The sequence below is a fragment of the Myotis lucifugus genome, unplaced genomic scaffold (genome assembly GCF_000147115.1).
Source record: "Myotis lucifugus unplaced genomic scaffold, Myoluc2.0 scaffold_14, whole genome shotgun sequence".
Taxonomy (NCBI): Eukaryota; Metazoa; Chordata; class Mammalia; order Chiroptera; family Vespertilionidae; genus Myotis; species Myotis lucifugus.
In genome coordinates this window covers 10676968-10702303 of record NW_005871062.1, presented here as the reverse complement: position 1 = coordinate 10702303, position 25336 = coordinate 10676968, and the positions used below count along the sequence as shown (strand labels likewise).

At 50.7% G+C, this 25336-nt stretch overlaps 2 protein-coding genes across 8 annotated transcripts; both read left to right on the top strand.

Moving 5' to 3' along the window:
* Positions 1-1364: 1364 nt before the first annotated feature.
* AP2M1 (adaptor related protein complex 2 mu 1 subunit) lies at positions 1365-10509 on the top strand. 2 transcript variants are annotated; one of them, XM_006084854.3, is made up of 12 exons: positions 1365-1500; positions 3480-3596; positions 5281-5546; positions 6465-6547; positions 6949-6954; positions 7154-7289; positions 7379-7520; positions 8097-8216; positions 8309-8444; positions 8548-8645; positions 9122-9233; positions 9900-10509. In XM_006084854.3, the coding sequence occupies exons 2-12, from the start codon at positions 3523-3525 to the stop codon at positions 10032-10034; spliced, it is 1308 nt and encodes a 435-aa protein (XP_006084916.1). In that variant the 5' UTR covers positions 1365-1500; positions 3480-3522; the 3' UTR covers positions 10035-10509. The 2 variants fall into 2 exon arrangements, with proteins under 2 accessions (XP_006084916.1, XP_023606392.1); XM_023750624.1 differs by lacking the exon at positions 6949-6954.
* A 1277-nt stretch (positions 10510-11786) lies between these two features.
* Positions 11787-21566, top strand: ABCF3 (ATP binding cassette subfamily F member 3). 6 transcript variants are annotated; one of them, XM_006084853.3, is made up of 21 exons: positions 11791-12393; positions 12625-12772; positions 12897-12976; positions 13379-13425; positions 13621-13718; positions 13817-13939; positions 14100-14366; positions 14657-14737; positions 14815-14874; positions 14970-15026; positions 15140-15162; positions 15267-15322; positions 15436-15636; positions 15733-15809; positions 17922-17966; positions 18051-18183; positions 18795-18883; positions 18986-19077; positions 19259-19391; positions 19535-19622; positions 19716-21566. In XM_006084853.3, the coding sequence occupies exons 1-21, from the start codon at positions 12207-12209 to the stop codon at positions 19872-19874; spliced, it is 2244 nt and encodes a 747-aa protein (XP_006084915.1). In that variant the 5' UTR covers positions 11791-12206; the 3' UTR covers positions 19875-21566. The 6 variants fall into 6 exon arrangements, with proteins under 6 accessions (XP_023606388.1, XP_006084915.1, XP_023606387.1 ...); XM_023750621.1 differs by having other exon boundaries at positions 11794-12393; positions 13346-13425; XM_023750620.1 differs by lacking the exon at positions 19259-19391 and having other exon boundaries at positions 11787-12393; positions 19716-19768.
* The last annotated feature ends 3770 nt before the right edge of the window (positions 21567-25336 follow it).

The window sequence follows — 25336 nt, the reverse complement described above, 5'->3', positions numbered from 1 at the left end:
TACTTTTTGGTTGTGTGATAGGAGAGTTATTTAATCTCTCTGAGCCTCAGTTCCCTCATATGTAAAATGACGATAATAATACCTACCTCACAGGGTTGTTGTGAGGATTTAAATTAGATATTGTACGAAAAGTGCCTAGCACAGTGCCTGGCACACAGTAGAATAGGTGCTCAATAAATGGTAGCTATTATTACTATTATTATTATTATTATTTGCTCTAAATTGGTAAGGATTTAGGGTATTAATTGAAGATAAATCTTTGGAAAAGGTAGGAGTGAAGCCTTGTGTGCTGATTCAAGGATCAGAAATGCCTGTATTTGGTCACTTGATGGCTTCAGGTTATGACCACGGTTTTAATGAAGGAGGCCAAATCTTCATCCTGCCACATCTTGGCTTCTGAAAGAGGATGCTAGGGACAGTAAGGCTTGCAACCAGGTTCGCCCTTTCTTATCCTTCCTTCCTCCCATGACGGGCTCAGCCCTGACCAGCGAAGGCATCAGGGTATCTCTCTGTATAGAAAGAGAAAAGCTAACATATTTTTTTCAGGTCCTACAAGAGCCAGGCATGCCTTTCATGTTTGAGGGTTGGCTCTGTCTTTTCAGCTTGGATGTGAAGATTAACTCTGTTCAGAGAGGGAATTTCAAATCCCATGTTCAGTTAAATTCACCAATGGTTTTCTAAACATATCTGCCTCTCACTAGAAGGCACACAGGTTGTGGCCTTGAGGAACTGACAGTAACATAGGTATAGATGAAGTAGAACATGGACATAGTCTTGAAAAGATTTATCTAGTTTCTTCCGAGTATTTGTCTCTTCACTCCCTGTTCCCTTCCTTGGGTCTTGATCCCTGGAGAAAAGCTCACGTCTGGCAAATATATACGATGAAAAATTAAAATTTGGGAGAGTCAGAGGTGGTGTTAGAAAGCAGTAAATTCAGCACAAACACTTCTTCTGCCAGGTCGCGTGTTGTATGGAAAGTGAGGACAGCCAGTCCTCGGACTTCGGAGACACTAAAGGCCTACAACGATCCAAGACTTACCAGATGGACTTCTAATGGTAGTAATCCTCTGAGGCTCTCCGAAACACTGACATAGGAACGGGAGGGACCTCAGAAACTACAATTCCCAGAATGCTCAGTGGGGGAAAGGAAGTGAGCGGAATCGGATAGGCTGGGAAGTGCCTTTCGGCTAAGGCTGGATTAGGCCACTCCTAGCCCTCCCCCAAGGAACTCCTACTCTCCTTTTCGAAGGTTCTCGAAGGCAGTCGGTAGTTGTAGTTTTGCTAAATCTTGAGAGCTTAAAATTGTAAGCGAGAAAGCCCGAGGACCTGACGGGATTTGTAGTCCGTGCGGGAGCCCGGCGCGCAGGCGCAGCGGAGGCCGGGGCGGGGCCGCGGCACTGCAGTGAAAGCCGAGGCAGCGGGCAGGCGAGCAGGGGGCGGGCGGACATCTTGGGATCCGGAGAGCGGCCGGGCGGGCGGAGCAGGGGCCGCGGACACCAGGTGAGCTCGGGGCCTGGCCTCACGGGATGAGGGAGGACGCCTGCCCAACGGCAGCTTTGCCCTTCCCTTCCCTGCACAGCGTCGGCGGAAAGCTGCCCACACCCGGGAGCGGCCTCAGCCTCTTAGATCCCGGAGGAGCTGACGGCGGGCGGAGACGCCCGGGGCGCGGTCGCAGGACGGGCGGGGAGCGCGCCCTCCAGCTGACCCGCCCGGCGCCTTCCTGGGGAGGGAGATCCACTAGAACCCTCCCAGGGCAGGGACCCCGCGCGGCGCCCCCTCCCTGGGACGGCGACAGCGCCCCTGCCCCTCGACGCCGCCCCTCGGCGCCAGGACTGTCTCCCCACCTCCCAGGACAGTGACACCCCCCGGGCCGCCTCCTGGGACTGTGACAAGCCTCCCCCCCTCCCCGTGGAGTGACAGCCCGAGGCTCTCATTCCTCAGCGTGTGACAGCCCCGCACCCCGCGCAACCATCTTTTCCCGCGATGTCTTCCTTCCCAGGGCAAAAGCCCACCCTCGGTCCCCTCATGCCTCTACCCCTGGACCCCACCGCGGGCCCCATCTCCCAGCCCCTAGTCGCCACTGCCGGGCGCCCCCTGCCGGCCTTCCTCCGCAAAGCCCTGACCTTTGCCGTCTGAACCCGCTCCCTGGGCCCCACCCGCTGCTGCCGTGGGCACTGAGCATTCTGCCCGCCGCCGCCGCCGCCGGGTCCCGGGTCCCCGCTTAAGCAACATTCATTCCGCGCCTGCCCGGGCCCGAGCTTCCCCCCGGAGCCTTGATGCCTGGGAACTTGGTTCCTTGCCCAGGCTCCACCTCCATCTTGCCTTTCCCCTCCTGAACTCGCAGGGACCGAGGCATGGGTCGTGTCCGCCACCTCCAGAGACCTCTCGCCGAGTCTGGGAGACCTCGGTGGCCATAGGAATGGGCTTTATCTTACAATTTAGAAAAGCCTGCTAAACTGCCCCCTGTGCAATCAATACCAGGGCTCATCCGGGACATCTAGAACTAAACGAACGCTTTTTGCCCTCGCAAACAGTCTGCGATACTTTGACCCAAATAATTGGATAGTCTGGGCATCCTGCCCCTCACATGTAGGCACCCAGGCCGGAAGTGGGTCTGGGATCGCAGAATTCCCGCTGGAAGGATCTCTTTAACTTTTCGGACCTGCATCCCCCCACCCCCACCCCCACCCCCGCCTTATTTTTATTGTACTTGGGAGCTGAGAGGGAGCCTCCCTTTTTGAAAGGAGGGGAGGTCGCCAAAAATAACTAAGCAGCTTGGGTCGTGTAAGTGTCGTCTGCAGGGCTGGGACCTTTCTCCTCTGCCCTTTTGCCTGCTTTCTGACTGCCTGGGGGAGGTTGGAGCCACACTCAGGGTCTACTAGTCAGTCAGGGCCTAAGGCCTCCCTTCTTTCCTCCTCTGCCCACCCTGCACACCCTTCCCGGGAATGCCTAGATTCCGGTGAATTAGAGATTCGGGCCCTGCCCCTTCTCGGAGGGTAGTGGAGACTGAGACTTGGTGCTCCTGGGGCTGTCCCTGAGCCCCAGGCCTGCCCCACGGGAGTCATTGCTGCCACCATTCCTGCTGCCACCATTCCTGCTGCCACCATTCCTGCAGCCAGGGGCAGGCCTTCCCGTCGACTCCCTGTGAGAGCCTGAGAGTCGGAAAAGGATCCTTGCTGAGCTCAGTTCTGTGAAGAGGGGGCGGGGCTACTCTCTGGGCTCAGCCCCAGAAAAGGGAGGATCAAAATGGCCTTAGTATCCTGGGCCCAAGTCCCTCACCATTTCTTTCTCCCGTCCAGTGTGGGATAAACAGGAACTGGAGCCTGGCTAAGGGGAGGAGCATGCCTTCAAGGGCTGCAGGGTCACTTGCTGGAGGGTTGAGTCAGGAAAAAAACACACAGATTGTGACCTGCACAGCCCCACAGTGGATGTGGGCAGGGGTTCTGAGGCCTTCCTTACCCTGCCTCTGCCTGTCCTAGGTCTGTTCTCAGAGCGATGGGCTGTGGAGACTGAGCTGCCGCCATGATTGGAGGCTTATTCATCTATAATCACAAGGGGGAGGTGCTCATCTCCCGGGTCTACCGAGATGACATCGGGTGAGTCCCCTGGCTGAACCGGCTGTGCCCCACCTCCATCCCTCCTCCCCAGCATGCAGGATTAGGTCTGTTCCTCTCAGTCACTTGACTTGGACCACTCCCACCCCAACCCCCACCCCTTCTGCATCATGGAAGCTCAGCATGTCCGGCCTGGCTCCCATGAGGTCTGGTAGTATTGGCCTGGCAACCAGTGCTGGCCCCCAGGTGGGACCTGTGGAATGACAGGGCCCTCACCATCCTAGGAACTGCTGCCTTTCCTGCCTCCTGTTTCCCTTAGTGACAGACCTGGTTGCTGGGATGAGTGCTTTTGCCTGGGCAGGTTGATTCCTCCTTTGAGGAGGAGGGAGACGTCTCCTGGGTGGAGTTAGTGGCCAGGCTGGAGGTACTAATCCATCTAAGTCTTGCCTTCAAAAGCCCTTCTCCTGACGAGAACCTTCACTGGATTCTTCTGAAATCCTCTTCCACTCCTTTTCTCAGAAAGAGGCAGGCTGCTGACTCAGCTGTTTTCAGTTCCTCTGGGCCATTCCTGGAGGAGAGATTGTGAGCACTGAGGCCCTCCCTGGGTCACTGAAGGAAAGGCACTCCCTGACCTATCAGAGGAGACCCAGAATAGCGTCTTGTTCTGGGTCCCACAGACCTTACAAGTGGGCACAGCCTTCCTTTTCATTCTGCCCCATCCTGCACGCTATTGTTCTTTCCTGAGGACATGGCCTAGCCTCAGCAGCTCTAATGAGGTTAGGCTCCTCGGTTTGTTTTTCTTAGGCCCTGTTTTTCTTCCTCAAAGATCTTGGGGATAGACAGTCAAAGAATGGGCTTGCTGCAGTGCCCCAGCTCGTTGGCTTTTGGCTCCCGGGCTGATGGACTGGCCTTTGTGGCTATTTGTCCACTGGCTGGTGGTGGGACATGAGCTAGAGATGTGGCAACACCTGGCTTGCCTGAGCCTGGCTGGCTACACCCATCGCATCCTGCTCCGGCCCTGCATGGACCTGGTTAAGCCAAGGCCAGGGCATACACCATCGTGCATGCCTTGCCGTGCTCTCCACCCCTTGCCTGTTGTCTGTTTTTACCTCATGGTGTGTGCCTACCCCAGTGTGTTGTGTGTCTAACCCTCTCTCTCGTTGGTGTCACTCTCCTCTTCTTGCTGGCGTCATTTCTCTCATCCCATCTCATTGGCTGCTGTAGCAATAGGTAAGCAGCCTGTTAAGCTGCCGCCCAGGCACCGGTGGGTGGGGTGTCCTGTCCCCCCATCATTGTTTTCTTCATCCTTTTCATTCCCTGAGCTTGCCCTGGAATTGGATCCCAGACAGAAATGGGTGGCCCAGCTCCACAGCTCCTTGGTGCTTCTCCCTCAGTATATTAGAGCCTCCTCTGAAGTCATGCAGGCTTTGTCTAACTTGTGGGGGAGCCAGCCTTCCCCATTGGTGGGATTACTAGTGGGAAGACTGGGTCTCTCTGGAGCTCACTGGGAAGCTAGAGAAGTGGCAGCTGGGAAATTGGGGACATCCCTAAACTTGATGGACCGACCTCACTTTATTCAGTTTACATCTGTCTTCCTATCATGGCACTTTAGAGTATGTATCAGACTTCAGCAGTGAAGTGGGGATGCTGTTAGTAGCTGTGATTGATCCCTGTAGAGTGAGGTTTGCCTGAGTACTGAGCAGCCCCTGTCTGCCCTTTTCCTCAGGAGGAATGCAGTGGACGCTTTTCGGGTCAATGTTATCCATGCCCGGCAACAGGTGCGCAGCCCCGTCACCAACATCGCTCGCACCAGTTTCTTCCATGTTAAGCGGTCCAACATCTGGCTGGCAGCTGTCACCAAGCAGAATGTCAACGCTGCTATGGTCTTCGAATTCCTCTATAAGATGTGTGACGTAATGGCTGCCTACTTTGGCAAGATCAGCGAGGAGAACATCAAGAACAATTTTGTGCTCATATATGAGCTGCTGGATGGTGAGACTGGCGGAGTGGTGGGCCTAGGGTGGGGATGAACCTGATGGGGCCTGGCCTGGAGGGGGGAGCAGGTCTGAAGCTCCAGTGCTTTCTGAACTTTCTTTCCTGACTATGTGGTCTTTTGAGCCCTGGGAAGGCTAATCCAAATCCAGACCTAAAGTCTGCTCTGAAGTAGAACACAGAAATAGGCACTAGTGAGTAGAGGAGGTCTTTCATGGGGCTGGGAACCTGACTGGGATTTGGTGGCTGGGACTCCTGCAGTAAGCACTTTTCACCCTCGTACCTTTGTGGTTTGGGCCTTAGTTCATGACTGTCCCTCCAGCTTTCCATCTCAACACCTGCCTCAGAGCCTGGAGGAGGGTGAGGTATTATAGGCCCCTCAAGTGCATTGCATTGTTACCTTGGCTCCTCTGTAGGGTATGATTTAAGTGAACAGAGTCATTCCACCTTCCCAACATCTCCGTTTTCTAAGGCTCAGTGCTTCTTGACCTCTCACCCACTGACCACGTGACTCTTCTACTGATTTTCTCCATTTGATAAAATCTGACATTTTAGAGAGAGGAAGGGAGGAGAGAGAGACATAAATGAGAGAGAGAAACATTGTTCGGTAGCCTCCCATATGCATCCCAACCCCAGGGACTGAACCCAGAACCTGGGCATGTGCCCTGACCAGGAATTGAACCAGGGACCTTTTGGTGCACAGGATGGTGCTCTACCAACTGAGCCACACCAGCCAGGGCAAAATATGACATTTTCTTATGAAGAACAAATCCCAGAGTAAATACTACAAAGCTAGAAGGCTTTACTGCAGGTGATCCCACACCTTCTGGGGCTGTGTGGCTAGACATGTCTAGGCCAAGGAAGGGACAGGAATGAAGGAGCCTTCTCCAGGATCTGATGGTTCCCTTCCTTTTGCAGAGATCCTGGACTTTGGCTATCCACAGAACTCAGAGACAGGCGCGCTGAAAACCTTCATTACCCAGCAGGGCATCAAGAGCCAGGTATTCGAATTATACAGCTACAGTCAGGGTGGAGCCCAACCCCTTCATCCCAGCTGGGCCCTGAGCCTTGTCCTAGCTGACTCATGAAGCTGCCTTTGACAGGAAGTGCTGGTCTGATCTTTCTGCCATGACTGCAGGCTTATTTTCCCATGTGGCCCTCTCCCAACCGAGGTGCAACTGACTCAGCATCTCTGTTACTAGGAATACAGATCAAGCAGTTTCCTTCTGCACTGGGGGAAGGAAGAATGGGGGTTGCTCTGGAGGCCTTGGTTCCTCAGGAGGAGAGAGTTTGGACCCTCCTCTAGGATCCAGGCCTCATAGCCTTCTTTTCTGCCTGTCTCTTCCCATCTGCGCTACCCTACGGCTTCCTGTGGGCTCTACATTGACCCTGTGGCCTCCAGCATCAGGTAAGGTATTCCCTCAACTTCTACCCTTGCAGCTTTGCTCCCTTTCTCTAAGTTCTACCCCACTGGGCCTCTGGGGGAAGATGGGTTTCAGGGCGGGGCCTAGAAGGAAAGAGGGATGAGGATGGAGTGGGGATACAGACAGGATGATTAAAAGTGGAGAGGAGTGAGGCCATTGCTGTTTGTCTCTATTTCCATGTAGACAAAAGAAGAACAATCCCAGATCACCAGCCAGGTGACTGGGCAGATTGGTTGGCGGCGGGAGGGCATCAAGTATCGCCGGAACGAGCTCTTCCTGGATGTGCTGGAGAGTGTGAACCTCCTCATGTCCCCGCAGGGTGAGAGCCCTCTCATGATAAAGCTGGAGGGGAACTGGGGCAAGGTCCTGGTCCTGACTCAGCTTTTCTATTTGTCTGTCCATCACCAGGGCAGGTGCTGAGCGCCCATGTGTCAGGGCGGGTGGTGATGAAGAGCTACCTGAGTGGCATGCCTGAGTGCAAGTTTGGGATGAATGACAAGATTGTAATTGAGAAGCAGGGCAAAGGCACAGCTGATGAAACAAGCAAGAGGTGCCTGAGGCAGGGGAGCTGGTGGGAGTGGGTGGACCTTGGAGGGTTGAGGGGGGCCTGGTGAATCACAATTCTTTCTGGACATTTCTGCAGTATTGCAAACTCCCTCTTCCCAAGGATGTACTTGGCTAGTTGCTCTTGACCTCTGTGCTTAAGCAAGATGAGGGAATTGCCGTCGTCCTACTCGGAGAGTAAGCCCCTTTGTTTGGTCCCCAGGACCAAGGCTTTTCAGTATATACTGATGGCCTCTGCTGGCTTCTGCCCAGTGTACCTGAAACCTCTAGGTCCTAAGCAGCAGAGCTCTCAAGAGATGATGAGCTTGCAAAGCTCCCACTGATCCCTAATTCTGGGGAAGGGACCCCTAAGTCAGAAAGCTGTATTCTGACAGGTTGGTTGTTTTTTTTAACCTTTATTGTTGAAAGTATTACATAGGTCTTCCTTTCCTGACAGCTTTTGATAGTGTGTAGTGGAAACCTCACCCAGGCTCTGACAGCCTTTATGGGTGGGGTAGCCTTCCAGCCTAAATCTCTCCTGCCACTCCCCTGTACCTATGACACTTTGTGCCCCTTCTTGCAGCGGGAAGCAATCAATTGCCATTGATGACTGCACCTTCCACCAGTGTGTGCGACTCAGCAAGTTTGACTCTGAACGCAGCATCAGCTTCATCCCACCAGATGGAGAGTTTGAGCTCATGAGGTGCCATTGGGATGTGAGGAGGCAAGGGCAAAAAGTGGGGAGAGGAAAGAGGACAGACTCTGCTATGTCAACCTTGCTCTCTACTCCTAAAGGTATCGCACCACCAAGGACATCATCCTTCCTTTCCGGGTGATCCCACTGGTGCGGGAAGTGGGGCGCACCAAGCTTGAGGTCAAGGTGGTCATCAAGTCCAACTTCAAGCCCTCACTACTGGCTCAGAAGATTGAGGTGAGGACAAGGGACTTGGGGAGGAAGAAGCACTTGTCTTCAGGAATAAAAGCAGCTGATGTCAGGGTTTGACAGAGCTCCCTGACAGGGGTGTTACTTCTAGGTGAGGATCCCAACCCCGTTGAACACAAGTGGGGTGCAGGTGATCTGCATGAAGGGGAAGGCCAAGTACAAGGCCAGTGAGAACGCCATCGTGTGGAAGTGAGTCTTTCCTTCATGAGGCCACAACGGGGCTTAAGAAGCCTCGATGTACCCTCTTATTCAGTTTTACTGTTCGTCCTCTGAGTGTGTATGTGTTTTATTCGGGGGGGGAGGGGATTGCCTATTTGCTTCTCCAGGAGCTTCTGCTTGCTCTCACCCTGTACCTATGTGAGTGTGCCACCTGTTTGCACTTGGGTGCATGCCTACACTTATTTATCCGGATGCTTTAACGTTTTCCCATGTCTGTGAAGTAAACAGTAAGGGATGGCATGACCATGTATCTCAGCAGAAACTGCAGCCCACAGTGCTAAAGGAATAGCAGATCCAAGGTTCCGTAGCAAGTGGTAATCAAGGTCCTCACTGCATTTTCTTGTCCTAACACCTCCCACAAGCTCCTGGGTCTTTCCTCCCCGCCCCCTTCGAAATTCCTCCAAGCTTCCAGCAGCACTTGCTGCCCATGGCTCCTGTGTTCCTAGGATCAAGCGCATGGCAGGCATGAAGGAATCGCAGATCAGCGCAGAGATTGAGCTGCTGCCCACCAATGACAAGAAGAAGTGGGCCCGACCCCCCATTTCCATGAACTTTGAGGTATGGCGGAGGAGGGGCCGAGAGCCATAGCAGGGTATGCTGAGAAAGATCTTGGGAAGTCATTCAGATCAACCTTTATACCTACTACCTGCAGATGAGCAAACTGAGGCCTTGAGAGGGGAAGTGACTTTAATTCATAGAGCCATTTCTTCCCCCTTCAGGCTTCCAACTAAAATTGCTATTCACACTAACAAAAATCTTTACCTTCTTTTGGCTTGTTGTAAGATAATTCTTTGGAAAGCTTTAGATTGCTTGAATGCCAAATAAGACACAAAGTTTACTTACAGACAGGAAAATGGGCTGACTTTGCTTTGTGCAAATTATATGTTAGACATACAATTTTCTCCACCTTATTTTTTAAGTCCATAATATTGAGATGTTCTAAGTCAGGTCTTTGGTTGCTGCTTTCTGCAGATTAAAGGAATTGATTCAAGTTATCACAGGCAGGGCCTGACTTCAAACCCAAATGATTACTGGTTACTCTTGGATATGCTTTATTCTTTAGTAACCTTTTAGAGGACCCCCTCACTACCCCAACTTCTTTCAGGACACTAATCATTCAATCACCCGTAGTAAGGAGGTAAAGGTAGGGCGGGGCTACAGAACTTCCCAGAAGAGAGAGACTGACTGGAAGGCCACATTCCTAACGAGCTGTCCCTTGCCCAGGTGCCATTCGCGCCCTCTGGCCTCAAGGTGCGCTACTTGAAGGTGTTTGAACCGAAGCTGAACTACAGCGACCACGATGTCATCAAATGGGTGCGCTACATTGGCCGAAGTGGCATCTATGAGACACGCTGTTAGCTGCCTAGGCAGCTAGCCCGCCTCCCCACCCACCCCCCCTCTTCCACAAGTCCAAGTGCCCCGGCCACCACACATCAGTGTCTCCTCCCTCCTGCTTTGCTGCCTTTCCTTTGCACCAGCCCCTGAGTCTAGGTCTGGACCAACCACATCGCAAGTAGGACAGGTGGAGCTGTCTCTGGGCTCCCTGGGCAAGGTGGTTTGTGGGGCTCCTGCTTCTCCATCCGTCTGTCTCCTGGCCCAATGCCAGGCTCGATGAGTTCTGTGACCAAAGTCAGGTGGGCTTCTCCTCCCCTCCCCTGTGACCACATCTCTCAAGTGGGAGGGTTGGCTGCCCTTCACCTCAGAGCTCCCCCAACAGCTAGTAATGGATCCCTAGCCCTCAATCCCTATTCTGCTTTGGGATAGTGTGAGCTTCATTTTGTACACGTGTGACTTTGTCCAGTTATAGACCCAATAAACTCTGTAGAGTGGAGTAGCTGGCTGTGTCGATGCAGGGGGGATGGGAACTGGTGGGACGGCTCTTCCTATGTCTTACACTACCTGCTTTGAGTACAATTTTCTGTGTTGACCTCTCTCAAGGCTTCTTCCCTTGTCTTGGTCTCAATTGTTAGGCCCCTCCAAGGCCATCCAGTCCCTAATCCTGATTTGTGTTCACCCCAGGTCTCCTGTCTTCTCTGAGAAGAAAACAGCTTCAAGGGCCAGCAGCCCCACCTGGCCCCAGGTCCCTAAGGGTAGAGATTCTTTCTCTAATTCACTCCTAGCTTTAGGCAGATAAAAGAGCAGATTTACCCTCACCAGTTTTTCCTTGCTTGGTTTCAGCCTTTTTGAATCCAAAAAATCTATTATAAAGTTTCAAAAAAACAGAAGTAGCAAAATAAAATGAACGCTCATGTCCCATCATCCAATTTCAACAATCAACTCATGGCCGGTTCATGGAGATCATGTCCAATCTGTGTACATACTTAATTCAAGTGTCCTATAAAATTTTTTTTTAATATATTTTATTGATTTCTTACAGAGAGGAAGGGAGAGAGATAGAGAGTTAGAAACATCGATGGGAGAGAAACATCGATCAGCTGCCTCCTGCACATCTCCCACTGGGGATGTGCCCGCAACCCAGGTACATGCCCTTGACTGGAATCGAACCTGGGACCTTTCAGTCCGCAGGCCGACGCTCTATCCACTGAGCCAAACCGGTTTCGGCCAAGTGTCCTATAAAATTTTTACAGTTTGCATCTGGATCCAAACAAGGTCCATTGTAGTAGGTGAATGCTTCTTAAATTTTATAAACCACAGTTCTGCTCAGCTCTTGCAATGTTGAAGAAACCAGGTATTTCTGTACAGTACATAGTTTCCCCCTCAGAATTTCTCTTTCCCAGTGTTTCCTATAAAGTGGTTATTAGCTCTAATAGCTTCTATAGATTTATTTTAAATATCAGGATGGACTGATTCCTCACAAGGATGAATTAATGTAATTTTAGAGCAGGATTCGCAGAGTGTTCACATTAAATGTAAAGCAGTAGCATCATTAACTTCTGAGAGAATCCGGGAAAGGAAGTAGTCTTTAGAGTTACTTACTGAGATTCAGGCCGCAGAGAAGTCTGCTTTAGGTTTAGGTAGAATTAGAGAATATCAATGAATTTACACAGGCCGTGGTGTCCACCTGGTTTTCTCGCCCTCTGGCAGAGTGAGGCTGTGCCCTGGGGGGGGGGGGGGGGGGGGGATAAGCATAACTTGTATTGAGTTGCAAGACACGAGCAGAGCAGGCGAGCTTCCAGGCTGAGACCAGCCCATAAATGTTGGGAACCATAACCGCGGCTGCACAGAACTGCGCAGGGGGCTTCTGAAAGCTCGGGAACCAGCGTGAGTCAGCAAACATCTCGGCTGGCTCCAAAATGGACCCGCTCAGGCGTGCAGACTGGCAAGACCAGTGTGCTCGACCCACCGCCAGTCTCTCGGGCGGTTCCCACCCGCTGAACCTTTGGCATTCGAGTTCTCCGCCTTCCGGATCTCCACCTCCCAAAAGGCAGCGAGGGCCGCACGTGTGGCTAATTTCTCAGCGGAAAAGGCGTTGCGCAAGCGCAGAGAGCAGCTCCGGCGTGGACACAGTGGTGCTTGCGCACGGTTCTCTCGGCCCCGCCCACCGGGTTCCGCGCAATCCACGCTTTGCTTATGTCACCACTACGCATGCGCCATGCTAGGAGGGACGCGCTTTCGGGGGAAGGGCAGGGGTGGGCCTTGGCCGGGGTCTCACCGCGACTGCGCGGAAGGGAGCCGGACTGTAACATGGCGACTTGCGCTGAAATCCTGCGGAGCGAGTTTCCCGAAATTGACGGACAGGTCTTCGACTACGTAACCGGTGAGCCCAACCGAATCAGCGGGCTGGGGAGGCCAAAGGGGAAGTCGGGTGGGAAAGACTAAGGGAGGGCAGGGCCGGGGCCGCTGCTGGGCCTCTCCTCTGTGTGACCTCTTGTCCCGAGGGCGGGATGGGTCCGGAGCCCGGACTCGGGTCGCGGTCCCGGGGTTAAACTGCTTGTGTGCCCACCCTGCCCCGTGTCTTCCTGGACCTGCCCCGCCCCGCCCCGCCCAGGCGTCTTGCACAGCGGCAGCGCGGACTTCGAGTCCGTGGACGACCTGGTGGAAGCTGTGGGGGAACTGTTGCAAGAGGTGTCCGGGGACAGCAAGGATGACGCGGGCATCAGAGCCGTGTGTCAGCGCATGTACAACACTCTGCGCCTGTGAGTGGCGGGGGGCGTGTGGGGAGGTGGGGAGGGTTGGTCGGGAGGCAGGAGGGAGTAAGGTCTGATGGCCCAAGAGCTTGGTCCTCCGCCCCTAACTGCGCTTGCCGTCCCTGCCGTGTAGGGCCGAGCCGCAGAGCCAGGGAAACAGCCAGGTGCTGCTGGACGCCCCCATCCAGTTGTCAAAGATCACGGAGAACTACGGTGAGAATGAGGGGAGGTTGACCTAGCTACCCTCTCCTTTCCTCCGCCGCGAGGCCCCGGCCGCCTGCCTCCTGGAGCTCAGAACTCCCGGCACCTCTTTTCCATAGGACAAGATTGTAGAAGCTAGTTGATGTCTTTACTGAAGGCAAAAGAGCCCATTGATGCAGGGAGTAGGGTTGGAGGGTTCTCCAAGCTCTTGGCAATGGTATGAAGCATATGGGCTTTGGAGCTGGACAAACTTGGGTTCACCCACTCCCCACCCCCTATTTTGTGACTTACTAACCAACTGCATGCTCTTGTTAGAGTTGCTTATCAGCTTTGTGTCTGGCTTATATTAGTTACTCAAAATATTAGTTTCCCTTCCCTCAGGGAGAAGGTGACTGCTTTTCTTCTCGTCTACAGACTGTGGCACCAACCTTCCAGGGCTGCTGAAGAGGGAACAGTCCTCGGTGAGGAGGAGGATGAAAGGGAGGGGGCTGTGTATGGTTGGGGTAGGAGCTGACGGTCTCTAAATACTGGAATATCTTTCTGGGGGATTTCTGAATCTTTAATTCTGTTCATCGTGGATAAATTGAAAGGGTAAACTTGAGGTGCTCTCTCTGAGCCTACACCCGAGGGTGAAATGGTTTTGTTTGGACCCTCAGACAGTGAATGCAAAGAAGCTAGAGAAGGCTGAGGCTCGACTAAAGGCAAAGCAGGAGAAACGTTCAGAGAAGGACACACTCAAGACCAGCAACCCTCTGTGAGTTTAGCAAAAAGGGTTAAGAGAGCAGAACAGTCTCTACAGGGATGAAAGGGTGGTTGGGAGTGCCCAAAGCCATCCATTTCTTCTTTTAAAAGAGTCTTGGAAGAGGCATCAGCCAGCCAGGCAGGCAGCAGAAAGGAGAGTCGGTTGGAATCATCTGGCAAGAACAAATCCTATGATGTGCGAATTGAGAACTTTGACGTGTCTTTTGGCGATAGGTGAGGGAGTGGCAGTGGGGGGGTGTGATGTTTTTCTTTTTCCAATTAAAGGAGAATTTGGAGAGATTAAATGGGGCTAAAAGTAATGTTAGCTTTCTGTTGTTAAACTTGCAGTACACCGATGTCTAGAGCACCCTTTGTCTTCCTGCTGCCCCTGCAGGGTGCTGCTGGCTGGTGCAGATGTGAACCTGGCATGGGGCCGCCGCTATGGGCTAGTGGGCCGGAATGGGCTGGGGAAGACAACACTGTTGAAGATGCTGGCCACCCGGAGCCTGCGAGTCCCAGCCCATATTTCCCTGCTGCACGTAGAGCAGGAGGTTGCTGGAGATGACACCCCTGCCCTGCAGAGTGTGCTGGAGAGTGACACTGTACGAGAAGACCTCCTGCAGCGAGAGCGGGAGCTCAGTGCCCAGGTTGCTGCTGGCAGGTGAAGGCTCCGTGCAGCTGTCCCTCACAGAGTGCCTGCCGTAGTGTCATAATCCAAATTCACATGCCCATCCTAGCGAGCAGGAGAGCTTAGAACTTAGCACTCTCAAGCCCTTGTTCCTTCCACAGTGCCCAAGGCCCTCAATGCTGTGAGCCAGTCCTTCCTGTACTCTGTTCTTGTCCCAGCAACAGGGCAGCCAGTGGTCTGCTTTCCAACAGCATGGGGTGCAGGACATCCTCTTGGACTGCCCCTACTCAGGCTGATTGCTCTGCCCCCCATTTCCTTCCCAGGGCTGAGGGCTCAGAAGCTGCACAGCTGGCAGAAATCTATGCCAAACTGGAGGAGATTGAGGCTGACAAGGCACCTGCCAGGTATTTGAAATTCCCCCTTTCTTCACATTTCACCTTTCCCTTCTGTTACCTGTTCCAACTGGGTTCTTCACTTCTAGGGCATCAGTCATTCTTGCTGGACTTGGCTTTACCCCTAAAATGCAGCAGCAGCCCACCCGGTGAGTGGCCCTTGCCATTCTTGACTGTGAATACTGTTGGCTCTGCCCCTGTGCTGGTGAGCACCCACCTCTCACGCGGCTCTTTCTTTCTTTAGGGAGTTCTCAGGTGGCTGGAGGATGAGACTGGCCCTGGCCCGGGCCCTGTTTGCTAGGTGAGTCTTCTGGGCCTGTATGTGGATATTATGGAGGATGGGCCTTGGCACTTAGGGGTTTGCAATGGACCTCTGACCTAAATCCTCAAGCTTTGCGTTCTTTTTCTCCATAGGCCAGATCTTCTGCTGTTAGACGGTAAGTTTGAAATGTGACACCCTAACTTCAGGGTGGGGAAAGGTGGCAACACCCAAGTTCCTACATCTCTAGCCCTTCAATCCCAAATGTGTTCACTTTTTTAGAACCCACAAACATGCTGGATGTAAGGGCCATCCTATGGCTGGAGAATTACCTGCAGGTGAGTGCCTATAGGTGCCGGAGTAGGTTTGGGGGAAGTCTGCCTCCAAGACATCTAGGGGCTGGGAGCTGACTGCCCTCCCAAACTGGGCCTGCTGTCCTGTGACCCCTCAGACGTGGCCCTCCACAATTCTGGTCGTCTCCCACGACCGAAACTTCCTGAATGCCATAGCCACAGACATCATCCACCTGCACAGCCAGCGGCTAGATGGCTACCGGGGAGACTTTGAGACCTTTATCAAAAGCAAGCAGGAGCGACTACTCAACCAGCAGCGTGAATACGAGGCACAGCAGCAGTATCGCCAGCATATCCAGGTGTGGAGCCGGCAGGGCTGAGGGCCCCATCTCATGGGTATTAGAGTTGGAGGGCGTGAGGGAGCCTGACCAATGCCTGCACTCATCCACCCGCAGGTTTTCATTGACCGGTTTCGCTACAATGCCAACAGAGCCTCTCAAGTACAGAGTAAACTCAAGATGCTGGAGAAGCTGTGAGTACAATGTCCAATGGCCCTGACTCCTGTTCTCTTAATTTCTGGCCTCATTTTGCAGGCCATCCTTGCCCTCCCATTATAGGCCCCCCATTTTCTAGAAATCAACTTGAACTTCCTCCCCCGCAAGAAAGAAGTTTTATACTGTTCTCAAAGAGTTAATCTTGTCCCCAGGCCCTAGTAACCACTCATCTGCTTTCTGTTTGTATATATTTGTTTATGCTGAACATTTAGTATAAATGGAATCATACAATGCGACCCTTGTGTCTGGCTTCTTTTGCTTAGCATAATGTTTTTGAGGGTCATCTCTGTACTAGCACGTAGTACTTCATTCCTTTTTATGACAGATAATATTCCATTGTATGGATATTACCATATTTTGCTTATTGATTCATCAGTTGATGGACATTTATGTTTTCTCCTTTTGGCCCTTATGAATAATGCTGCTATGAACATTTGTGTACTAGTTGTGTGGACATATGTTTTCTATTCTCTTGGATGCATACCTAGGAGTGGAGTTGCTGGGTTATATGGTAATTCTATTTAACTTTTTAAAAAATACATATTTTTCTTGGTTTCAGAGAAGAAAGGAGAGGGAGAAAGAGATAGAAACATCACTGATGAGAGAAAATCATTGATCAGCTGCCTCCTGCAAGCCACACACTGGGGATCGAGCCTACAACCTGGACATATGCCCTGACCGGAATTGAACTGTGACCTTTTGCTTCATAGGCTAAAGCTCAACCACTGAGTCATGCTGGCTGGGCTGTCTTTTTTTTTTTTTTTTTTTTAATACTCACATGAGGACATGCTTAGAGAGGAATGGTGAGAGAGAAAGAAACATCAATGGGTTGCCTTCTGTATGTGCCCCAAACCCACAGCCCAGGTATGTGCCCTGACCTGGGGTCAGCGGGCAACCTTTTCTTTCAGTGCACACACTCAACTACCTGAGCCGCTCTGGCTGGTTATCATCTTTAATTTTAGCTACCCTAGTGGGTGTGGCATGTTATCTCATTGTGGTTTTGATTTGCATTCCTTAATGACTAAGGGTGGTGAACATTGAAGGTTGAATATTTTTGTTTTGTTTTTGTTTTGCTAATCTTGAAACAACATTTCTAGAAGTGCTGGTGTTGGAGAGCCTAAAATCATAAGGCTTAGGATTTTTATGACATTGAAACGTGCATCATGATATGTTAACTAGAAGGACAAAAAGCTGCAAAAAGAATAATACTATTTTTTTCCAGCATTTAGTAAACTAAAGGAATGTACAGTCATGTGCTGCTTAATGTCAAGGATACATTCTGAGATGTGTTGTTGGGCAATTTTGTCATTGTGCGAACATCATAGAGTGCACCAACCTAGATGGCATAGCCTACTACACGCCTAGGCAGTATGTTAATAGCCTATTGCTCCTAGTCTACAGGTCTGTACGGCATGTTATTACGCTGAATACTGTAGGCATTTGTAATACAATGGTAACTATTTGTGTAACTAAACATAAAAAAGTTACAGTAAAACCCAGCTGGTATGGCTCAGTGGTTGAGCATCAACCCATGAACCAGGAGGTCACAGTTCAATTCCCGGTCAGGGCATATGCCTGGATTTCGGGCTTGATCCCCAGTAGGAGGCATGCAGGAGGCAGCTGATCAATGATTTTCTCTCATCATTGATGTTTCTATCTCACTCTCTGAAATCAATAAAAATATGTATTAAAAAATGAGAGAGATGCAGTAGACAAAGGATATTTACAGCAAAAAGTATATAAGTAGCATAGTCATTTATTATCATTATCAAGTATTATGTGCTGTATTTTATACAACTGGCAGTGCAGTAGGCTTATTTATACCAGCATGACCACAGACATTGTGCTATGACATTATGACTTGGCTCTGATGTGACTAGGTGATAGGAATTTCAGCTCCATTATAACCTTATGGGACCACCCTCATGTAAGTTGTTAACCTTGTTATGTAGTACAAAACTGTCCTCGAAAATAAGAATGTTATCTGGGTGGTGGGACTACAAGCTTTTCTAAGTTTTCTCTGAGCATATATTTCTTGTGTGATGGAACACATGAAAGTCATACATCTAGAGTGCCCCCTCTTTCCTCAGGCCAGAGCTGAAACCCGTGGACAAGGAGCTGGAAGTAGTGATGAAGTGAGTGCTGGGCCAGAGGGGCTGGTTGGAAGCTCTTGTTTCTGGCCACTGCAGTGCTGTTCACCCCCACCCTCCCTCCCACAGGTTCCCTGATGGGTTTGAGAAGTTCTCACCACCAATTCTGCAACTAGATGAGGTGGATTTCTACTATGATCCTAAACACATCATCTTCAGCCGTCTCTCCGTCTCTGCTGATCTTGAATCCCGCATCTGTGTGGTATGGTTGTTGTTTCTCTCTTCCAGGAGCTGGGACTCTCCCACGCCAACACATGCTGGGGATTGGCCCAGATCCTCGGGCTGCAGGGGAAAGAGGTCCACTGGGCAAGAGTCAGGGCCTGAGCCAAGGACTTGGCTATACTTATACTGTCCCCATGCTCCAGCCTCTCAGGGCTGCCCTGCAGAGGTGAAAAGAAAGCCTGGCATCTGGTACTTTATGAATACTTGAAGCAGTATTCTGTCTTGCTCGTCTCTGCTCTCAGTTTTCTCAAACCATGGAACATAGAGGAGAGAGTATAGGCTTCAGAGTCAGACTTCAGATCCTGACTCTGCCATTTCCCAGCTTTGTTACTAAACAGTTTTCTCATCTCTAAAATGGAGATAACGTCTACCTCCCTTGGTTATTGGGAGAATTAAAGCCCCAGCACTTAGTAGGTACTCAGGTATTAGGCTCTCTTTACATATTTATTACCTCCTTCATTTTTCTCGAGTTTCTGAAAAATATTTTAGTTGTTGAAAGAGTCATTGGGACTACCCAAGTCCAATTCTCATTTCCTTTCCTTCTGTGTCCTCTACATGTACACTCTAAAGGTCTCATGTTTCTTCTTATAGGTTGGGGAGAATGGGGCTGGGAAGTCTACCATGCTGAAGCTGCTTATGGGGGACCTAACACCTGTTCGAGGCATCAGACATGCTCACCGGTAGGGCCCACACCTTCACTCTCCAACTACCCGTACACTTGTGGCTACATTCTTTATGGTCATGCCTTTCATCCCCTCTTGCACCTTCATTGCTGACTGCAGGAATCTGAAGATTGGCTATTTCAGCCAGCACCACGTGGAACAGCTGGACCTGAACGTCAGTGCTGTGGAGCTGCTGTCACGCAAGTTTCCTGGTGTGTTAGGGCTTGGGGTTCAGGAGAAAGTCCCAGGGCTGCTGCCTACAGTTAGGCCTCCTTGGGGAGGTGCTGAGCAGCCCAACAAAGTCTAGGTGTAAGGACAGAGGTATTTGAAGGTGGGGCTGGGGAGAGGGTGAAGGGAGGGAGTTGGGCCATGATCGAATGGGGCCTATTCCAGGACGGCCTGAGGAGGAGTATCGTCACCAGCTGGGCCGGTATGGCATCTCTGGAGAACTGGCTGTGCGCCCTGTTGCCAGCTTGTCTGGGGGCCAGAAGAGCCGGGTAGCCTTTGCTCAGATGACTATGCCCTGGTGAGGCCTTATTTTCTAGAATTCTTGCCCTCCCTGTCCCCCTCTAGCCTAGTAGAAAATGATTCTCTTGTCTTTATATCAGAGGAGTTCATGATTTCTCCAACTCCCCATAACTATCCACCTTCCTGGGTTCTGCCTTCCAGCCCCAACTTCTACATTCTGGACGAACCCACAAACCACCTGGATATGGAGACAATTGAGGCTCTTGGCCGTGCTCTCAACAATTTCAGGGTGAGTGTGTCTTCATAATGCCCACTCCTTCCCAGACCTCAGCACTCCTTAGCCCCCCAACCCCCTGAGTGCCTCTGGTCTCCTGTCTTTCAGGGTGGCGTGATTCTCGTATCCCACGATGAGCGCTTCATCAGGCTGGTGTGCCAGGAGTTGTGGGTGTGCGAAGGAGGCGGCGTCACCCGGGTCGAGGGGGGATTTGACCAGTACCGTGCTCTTCTCCAGGAACAGTTCCGCCGTGAGGGCTTCCTCTAGGCCCAACAAGCTGAGGACTGTGCCCAGGACTGGACTGGTCTCTCAGACCCCTGGGCCACCATGTAGGCAACCATCTCCAGGCCACGGACCTCCCCTGACTCTGGGGACAGCCTTATTCCCAAATCTCTCCTTTTGACTGGAGCATGCTCTGCACAATCCAGGGAACCACATCTTAGGGTCTGTGAGGACTGGTCTTCTAAGTGGAAGGGGTAGGGGAGTACCCTCTGGGGTTATAGTCCTCCACTGCCCCAGCTCTGACTGGGCCCCAAGTGGCTGCTGTGTAAATTAAATCATCTTGCCTCATCTCTGCTGTTCCCTGGCAGGGCTGCAGTGTGTTAAGGGGTGTGGGCTCTCTGATTTGTTATTCTCCTGTGACATTTGTATCAATCACAAAGAGGAGGTTATAGCATCACCAGCCTTGACCCTGGAAGGAGACATCACTAAAGCCGCTGGGGCTCAGAGGTCACCTGCCTGACCTTGCAGTGGGCTGGGCTGTTGAATGAAGGGCAGTGTGTTACATTACTGTGGGCTCGGCCTCACTGCTTAAGAGAGTGAACTGATTCTGTAATCCTGCAGCTTTAGACATGGTTTGTCATCTGCTTTCTCCCGTGGTCTCTGGCCCAGGCTCACCCTACTTCTCTGATCTGGACCTTCAGAAGGGGCTGAAGAGAAATTGTCTTTGTCCCTGTTTTGCTTGGGTGGTTTCTTTATTTTTCCCTCTAACCATGTAAGAGGGGCCTGGGAAGATATTGAAAATGGTGTCTAATGGGAAGAAATAGAGCACTTTGTTTTCAAATTAAGCAGTCTTAAGTGTGGGGTGGGATGTTTCACAGAGGTAATCGGATTTATAAATATTGTTTCTCGAGGGCTCAGCTGTATATGTAATTGTTATACAGAAGACACTGACATAGAGACATTGTGTTGCTCTCCGTGATGATGGAGGAAACCAGTCAACAGAAGGAACTTGCTGGCTTCATGGAGAATTATAGTCACAAAGCTCAACCAAGGAATGTTAACTCAGCTGGTGAGGTTATTATAGTGCAGGTAGGTGGAGGGTGATACCTGTTTTTGGAGTAAAGGAGAATAAAGACAGGAAGTCTCTGCTGATTTACTACAGAACAGGCAGTGATGGATGAATGAAAACAGCAGAAGAGCCACTAATCAGCCTGCGTCCTCAGCCTCTCTCACTCCCTTTCAGAAGTCAGAGGAGAGGTTCTTCCAACTGTGTCTGTGGCTTTGTGAATCCTCATGCTCCTAAGAGCCTTCTCACAGCCCCCATCGCTTCTGCCAACCTCAGACCTGCAGATGGGCCAGTCAGGGGCCATCTGGTGTGTGATTTGTGTCTACCTGTTTGCCAGGCTCAGCCCCTTCACCTCACACAAGCTTGTGAATCCTGATACGAGTTCTCCCAAGTCCTTAAAGTTGGTGGGAGTGCAGCTGAAGGGTTCTGTGACAGAATCTGCTGCTTTTGGAGGTAGGTGACTTTATACAAAGAGCACTGGAGTTGGGTCTAAGATCAAGTCCCAGTGCCATTACTGGTGATAGAAGGAGTCACCAGACTAAGAAATACTAGCTGTGTAAGGAATCACTTAACCTTTTTGGAAACCTCTGCCTGGTTTCTTGATAGGATTGTGTTGAGGATTAGCTGACAAGCACATTATACATGTGATTCATAAAGTGATTTTTTTTGTCTGTGGCCAGTCTGATTTGAAGGACTATCATGGGAAAAGCAGATTTTCTGAGTGATTCCAGAGGTGGACAAGTTTGGGTTCGAAGGAAGGAAAATTTGTAATAGCTCAGGTTGCCTCCTGAGAGTAAGTTTCCAGTCTCTGGGACTGTTCAGCCCTGCCAGGCTCTCAAGAAGACCTCTTTCAGGTTGGTTTCCAATGTCATGATTCCATGAACAAAATAGGAAGAGCCTGTATATGACAATACAGGCCTATATATCAGGCCTTGAGAAAATGAATTGTAGCAGCTGAGAAAGACTACATTAAGGGTAGGGTGAACTTCTGGAGGTTAGAAGAGGAGAGCTGGCAGAAGATAGTTGTCTTGAGGGAAAATATAGACAATGTCAACTCCATTCCAGAAAGCACGGGGCGGAGAGAAATTTGACATGCATGAGTGGGAAGCCACCCTTGATCACCACAGACTGCCCATCACAGTAGCCACCCCTTTCACACTGGAGAGCCCATATAACCCAACCATTGGGGAGCTGGTCCTTCCAACTGCTGAGGTTGGAGCTGCCCTGCTGACATCAGGCTAAGTTCTCACTGTTTTCCAGGCAAATTTTAGAATGGAATAGGGGAAAAGGTGCCGTTTACCCTTGCCGGCTATGCCCCAGGTTAATTTGTCATTTTAGAATGTAAAATTCTAGTAAAAGCCACCCACAAGCCTGGGCCTGGCCCATCCACAGGTGCAAGCCAAACAACACCTCCAGCATCATCAGCTTATGGGTCTGCACCAGCCTGAACATGCAGACTGGATTATGGAACCTGGGGAAATCCCAGCGGGCTAGCAGGCTGGGTTCACAACCTGGCTGAAGGGCCTCTAGGGGTCCCTGAACCTGGAGCCATTGACTCCCTTCAACCTAGCCTCCCTCCAAGTGGGCTTCATTGCACTTAGTGCTTCCCACATTATAAGCTGCTTGCCATTATTACAGTTGTAGATCTCACTTTGCCTTGTTAACCTAGAAGGCCAGACCATGGCTTGCTCGTCTTTGTGTCTTATGTGCCTGCCACAGGTTGGGTTCCCTGGGACGCAGTGTGAAGAAATTATCATGCAGGGTGTTTATTGGGGTATGCTGCTGGGACCAATACCAGGATTGAGCAGAGGGAGAAAATGGGCAGCATTAAAGGCCTCAGCCTCACATTCTGGAGCTGGGTAGCCCTGCAGAGTTGTCCTGAGTTGAAGCAATGGCTCAGGCAGGCCTTTATCTGCTGAGTTGACTAGTCTTTGAATGCTGGCTGCTACCAGAAGATGTGAAGTTGAGAAAGGAAGTTTTCTTCAGCTGAGACAATTCCCCCAAAGGGACTGACAGCTAAGGACTTTGCCATCAGCACTCTGCAGCTAGGGCAGCAAGTCCTTCATTCCTGAAAGGGGGTCCGGGCAGCTCATCACAGCATCTACAGTGCCTAGCCTATAGACATGAATGTGCGCAATAAAAGTGCTTGAGAAATGAGTATTTGGGGGAAGTTATTTGAGGAAAAGTAGAGAGTGATATTGGAAGAGGGAAAAGGGGTAAAAACCAAGAAACCAGCCAGAAGGTCATAATCAAAATCCAGTCCTAAGGGCATGGGGTCAGCACGGTGCAGGTGGAGACAAGGCTAGGGAGGATGGTGTGCAAACTCAGCAAGGGGCTGCCTGCCCTGCCCAAACAAGGAAGGACTTTTTCTGGGCCAAAGTCTTGAAAGCTTAGGGACCTAAGGAACAGATTTACTAGTAAAGGGAACCTTTTTGTTTTTAAACCTCACCTTGTTTCCTTTTAAGACAATGCTAAGGAATAATGACAGTACTAAATATTTATTGAGTTCTTATTGTGCAATAGGTACTTTTGTAAGTCCTTTACCCACACTCACTCAGTCAATCTTCACAAACCTGTTATTCCCATTTTACAGATGAAACAGGAAGTTGACATAGTGGGTGGCAGGACTGGGATTCGGGCCAGTCTGGTTCTAGAGTGCAGCTCTTAACTGTCATGCTGTACTCAGCTCCTCGTGTGACCTGCTCAATGGTTTTGTTCATTCCATCACTTAAAACTCATCAATTGCATGGGGCAGGGGTGGGAGGTCGGGGATTTGAACAAGCTCTCAGGAGAGCAAGCTGATGAGTGGAGTACCTGGCATTGGCTGACACATTGGGTGTTCAGTGAAGTTGTTTGTTAAATTAATAAAAAAAAGTGGAAAAGTCATGCACTGGGATTAGCACAGCTCTCCCACTAATGGCATCTTGGGCAAGTCAACCTCTCCTGAGAAAATTATCCTTATCCATAAAATGGGTATAACCCAGTTTGTCTTGCCTGCTTCTTTGGGTAGTTGGAAGGATTAAATGAGACAAAGCCCCATGTAAGCTGAACAAAAATTTTTGTGAACTGTAAAGAGCTGTGGATCCAAAGGGTGTCATTTTCATGGATGGAATGAGGGGGCGGCAGCCTGGGGCCTCCTCTGGAGACACATAGACTAGCACATGTGCAAACACTCCAGGCCATCATCAAGATGATTGCCCCAGGAGTGCCATCCATAGCCCTCATCTGCTGAGCCAAGCATCAGAAAGCGTGCTTGCAGGAGCGCAGCATGAGACTGCCTGGCACCTGCTGAGTTACATGGGGTAAGGCAGAAATCATGCAATTTAAGCCCATTCTAATAATACGTATAGGTCATGTCCTGTTGGTAATTCTAGGTTTCTATTTTCTTTATATTAAATAAATGGATGGTTTGGAAGTGATTTCTGCTTTACTGTATATAGGGAGGCCTTTGAAACCCTAAATTAAATATTTGTCAACCCGTGCTACAGCATTTTTAACACCGAGGAATGCTTTCACAAATGTTCTCCTTTGGCCTTGTCTTCTCCATAATCCATTAAGTGGATCTTGATGAGTTATTCCCATTTTACAGAACTGGAGCTTGAGGCAGAAAGATGGTAAGTGTCTTGCTTAGGTTCAGATACCTCTGTGCATGCAGAGATGGGGCAAGAACAGAGGTATCTGGGTCCCCAGACTTCTCACATCTCTCCAGATCGCTGTTCTCAACTTTGTTCCATATTTATTCATACAATGGATGGCATTCTCATGTCACACATGCCCATGGGCATACTCAGGGTCATGTTACCTTCAATCCTTTCAGGCAAGTGTTTTGAACCTAATTGTTCAAGATGGGAGATGTTCAAGCAGGGTGTCAGAACCTAACAAGGCAAGGGGGGCATCTGTATAGGAAGGTGTTCCAGTATGAGGTCAGAACCTGAGTGAGGTGAGGACATTCATGCATGGGCATGGCCTGCGCTCTGGGGTGGGAATGCAGCCTGCCTGGGGAATCAAAGCCCAAGCAGGGTGAGAAGGACATTATTTTTTTTAACTTATCTTTATTATTGATAGTATTACAGATGTCCCCTTTGTTTTGTTCCCCATTGACCCCCTCCACCCCATACTAGCCCCTCCCAGGCCTTCACCAGACTATTGTCTGTGTCTATCGGCTATGCATATATGCATATAAGTTCCCCAGTGATTGTCTCCCGCCTTCCCTCTAAAATTCATCAGTCTGTTCCATGTCTTTTTTTTTTTAAGTTTTTATTGATTTTAGAGAGAGAGAGGAAGGGAGAGGGAGAGAAACATTGGTGGCTGCCTCCTGCACGCCCCCTACTGGGTATCAAGCCTGCAACCCAGGCATGGGCCTTAACCGGGAATCGAACTAGCAGCCTCTCAAGCCCGGGATGACACCCAACCAACTGAGCCACTTTAGCCAGGGCAAGGA

Excerpts from the sequence above, each read along its gene's own strand:
- ABCF3 (XM_006084853.3), top strand. The coding sequence starts at position 12,207 with ATGTCACCACTACGCATGCGCCATGCTAGGAGGGACGCGCTTTCGGGG. Across the intron at positions 14,738-14,814 it reads GCTGACAAGGCACCTGCCAG|GGCATCAGTCATTCTTGCTG; the intron begins GTATTTGAAATT and ends CTTCACTTCTAG. Across the intron at positions 18,884-18,985 it reads GGCATCAGACATGCTCACCG|GAATCTGAAGATTGGCTATT; the intron begins GTAGGGCCCACA and ends TGCTGACTGCAG.
- AP2M1 (XM_006084854.3), top strand. The coding sequence starts at position 3,523 with ATGATTGGAGGCTTATTCATCTATAATCACAAGGGGGAGGTGCTCATC. Across the intron at positions 8,217-8,308 it reads GGAGAGTTTGAGCTCATGAG|GTATCGCACCACCAAGGACA; the intron begins GTGCCATTGGGA and ends CTACTCCTAAAG. Across the intron at positions 9,234-9,899 it reads CCATTTCCATGAACTTTGAG|GTGCCATTCGCGCCCTCTGG; the intron begins GTATGGCGGAGG and ends TCCCTTGCCCAG.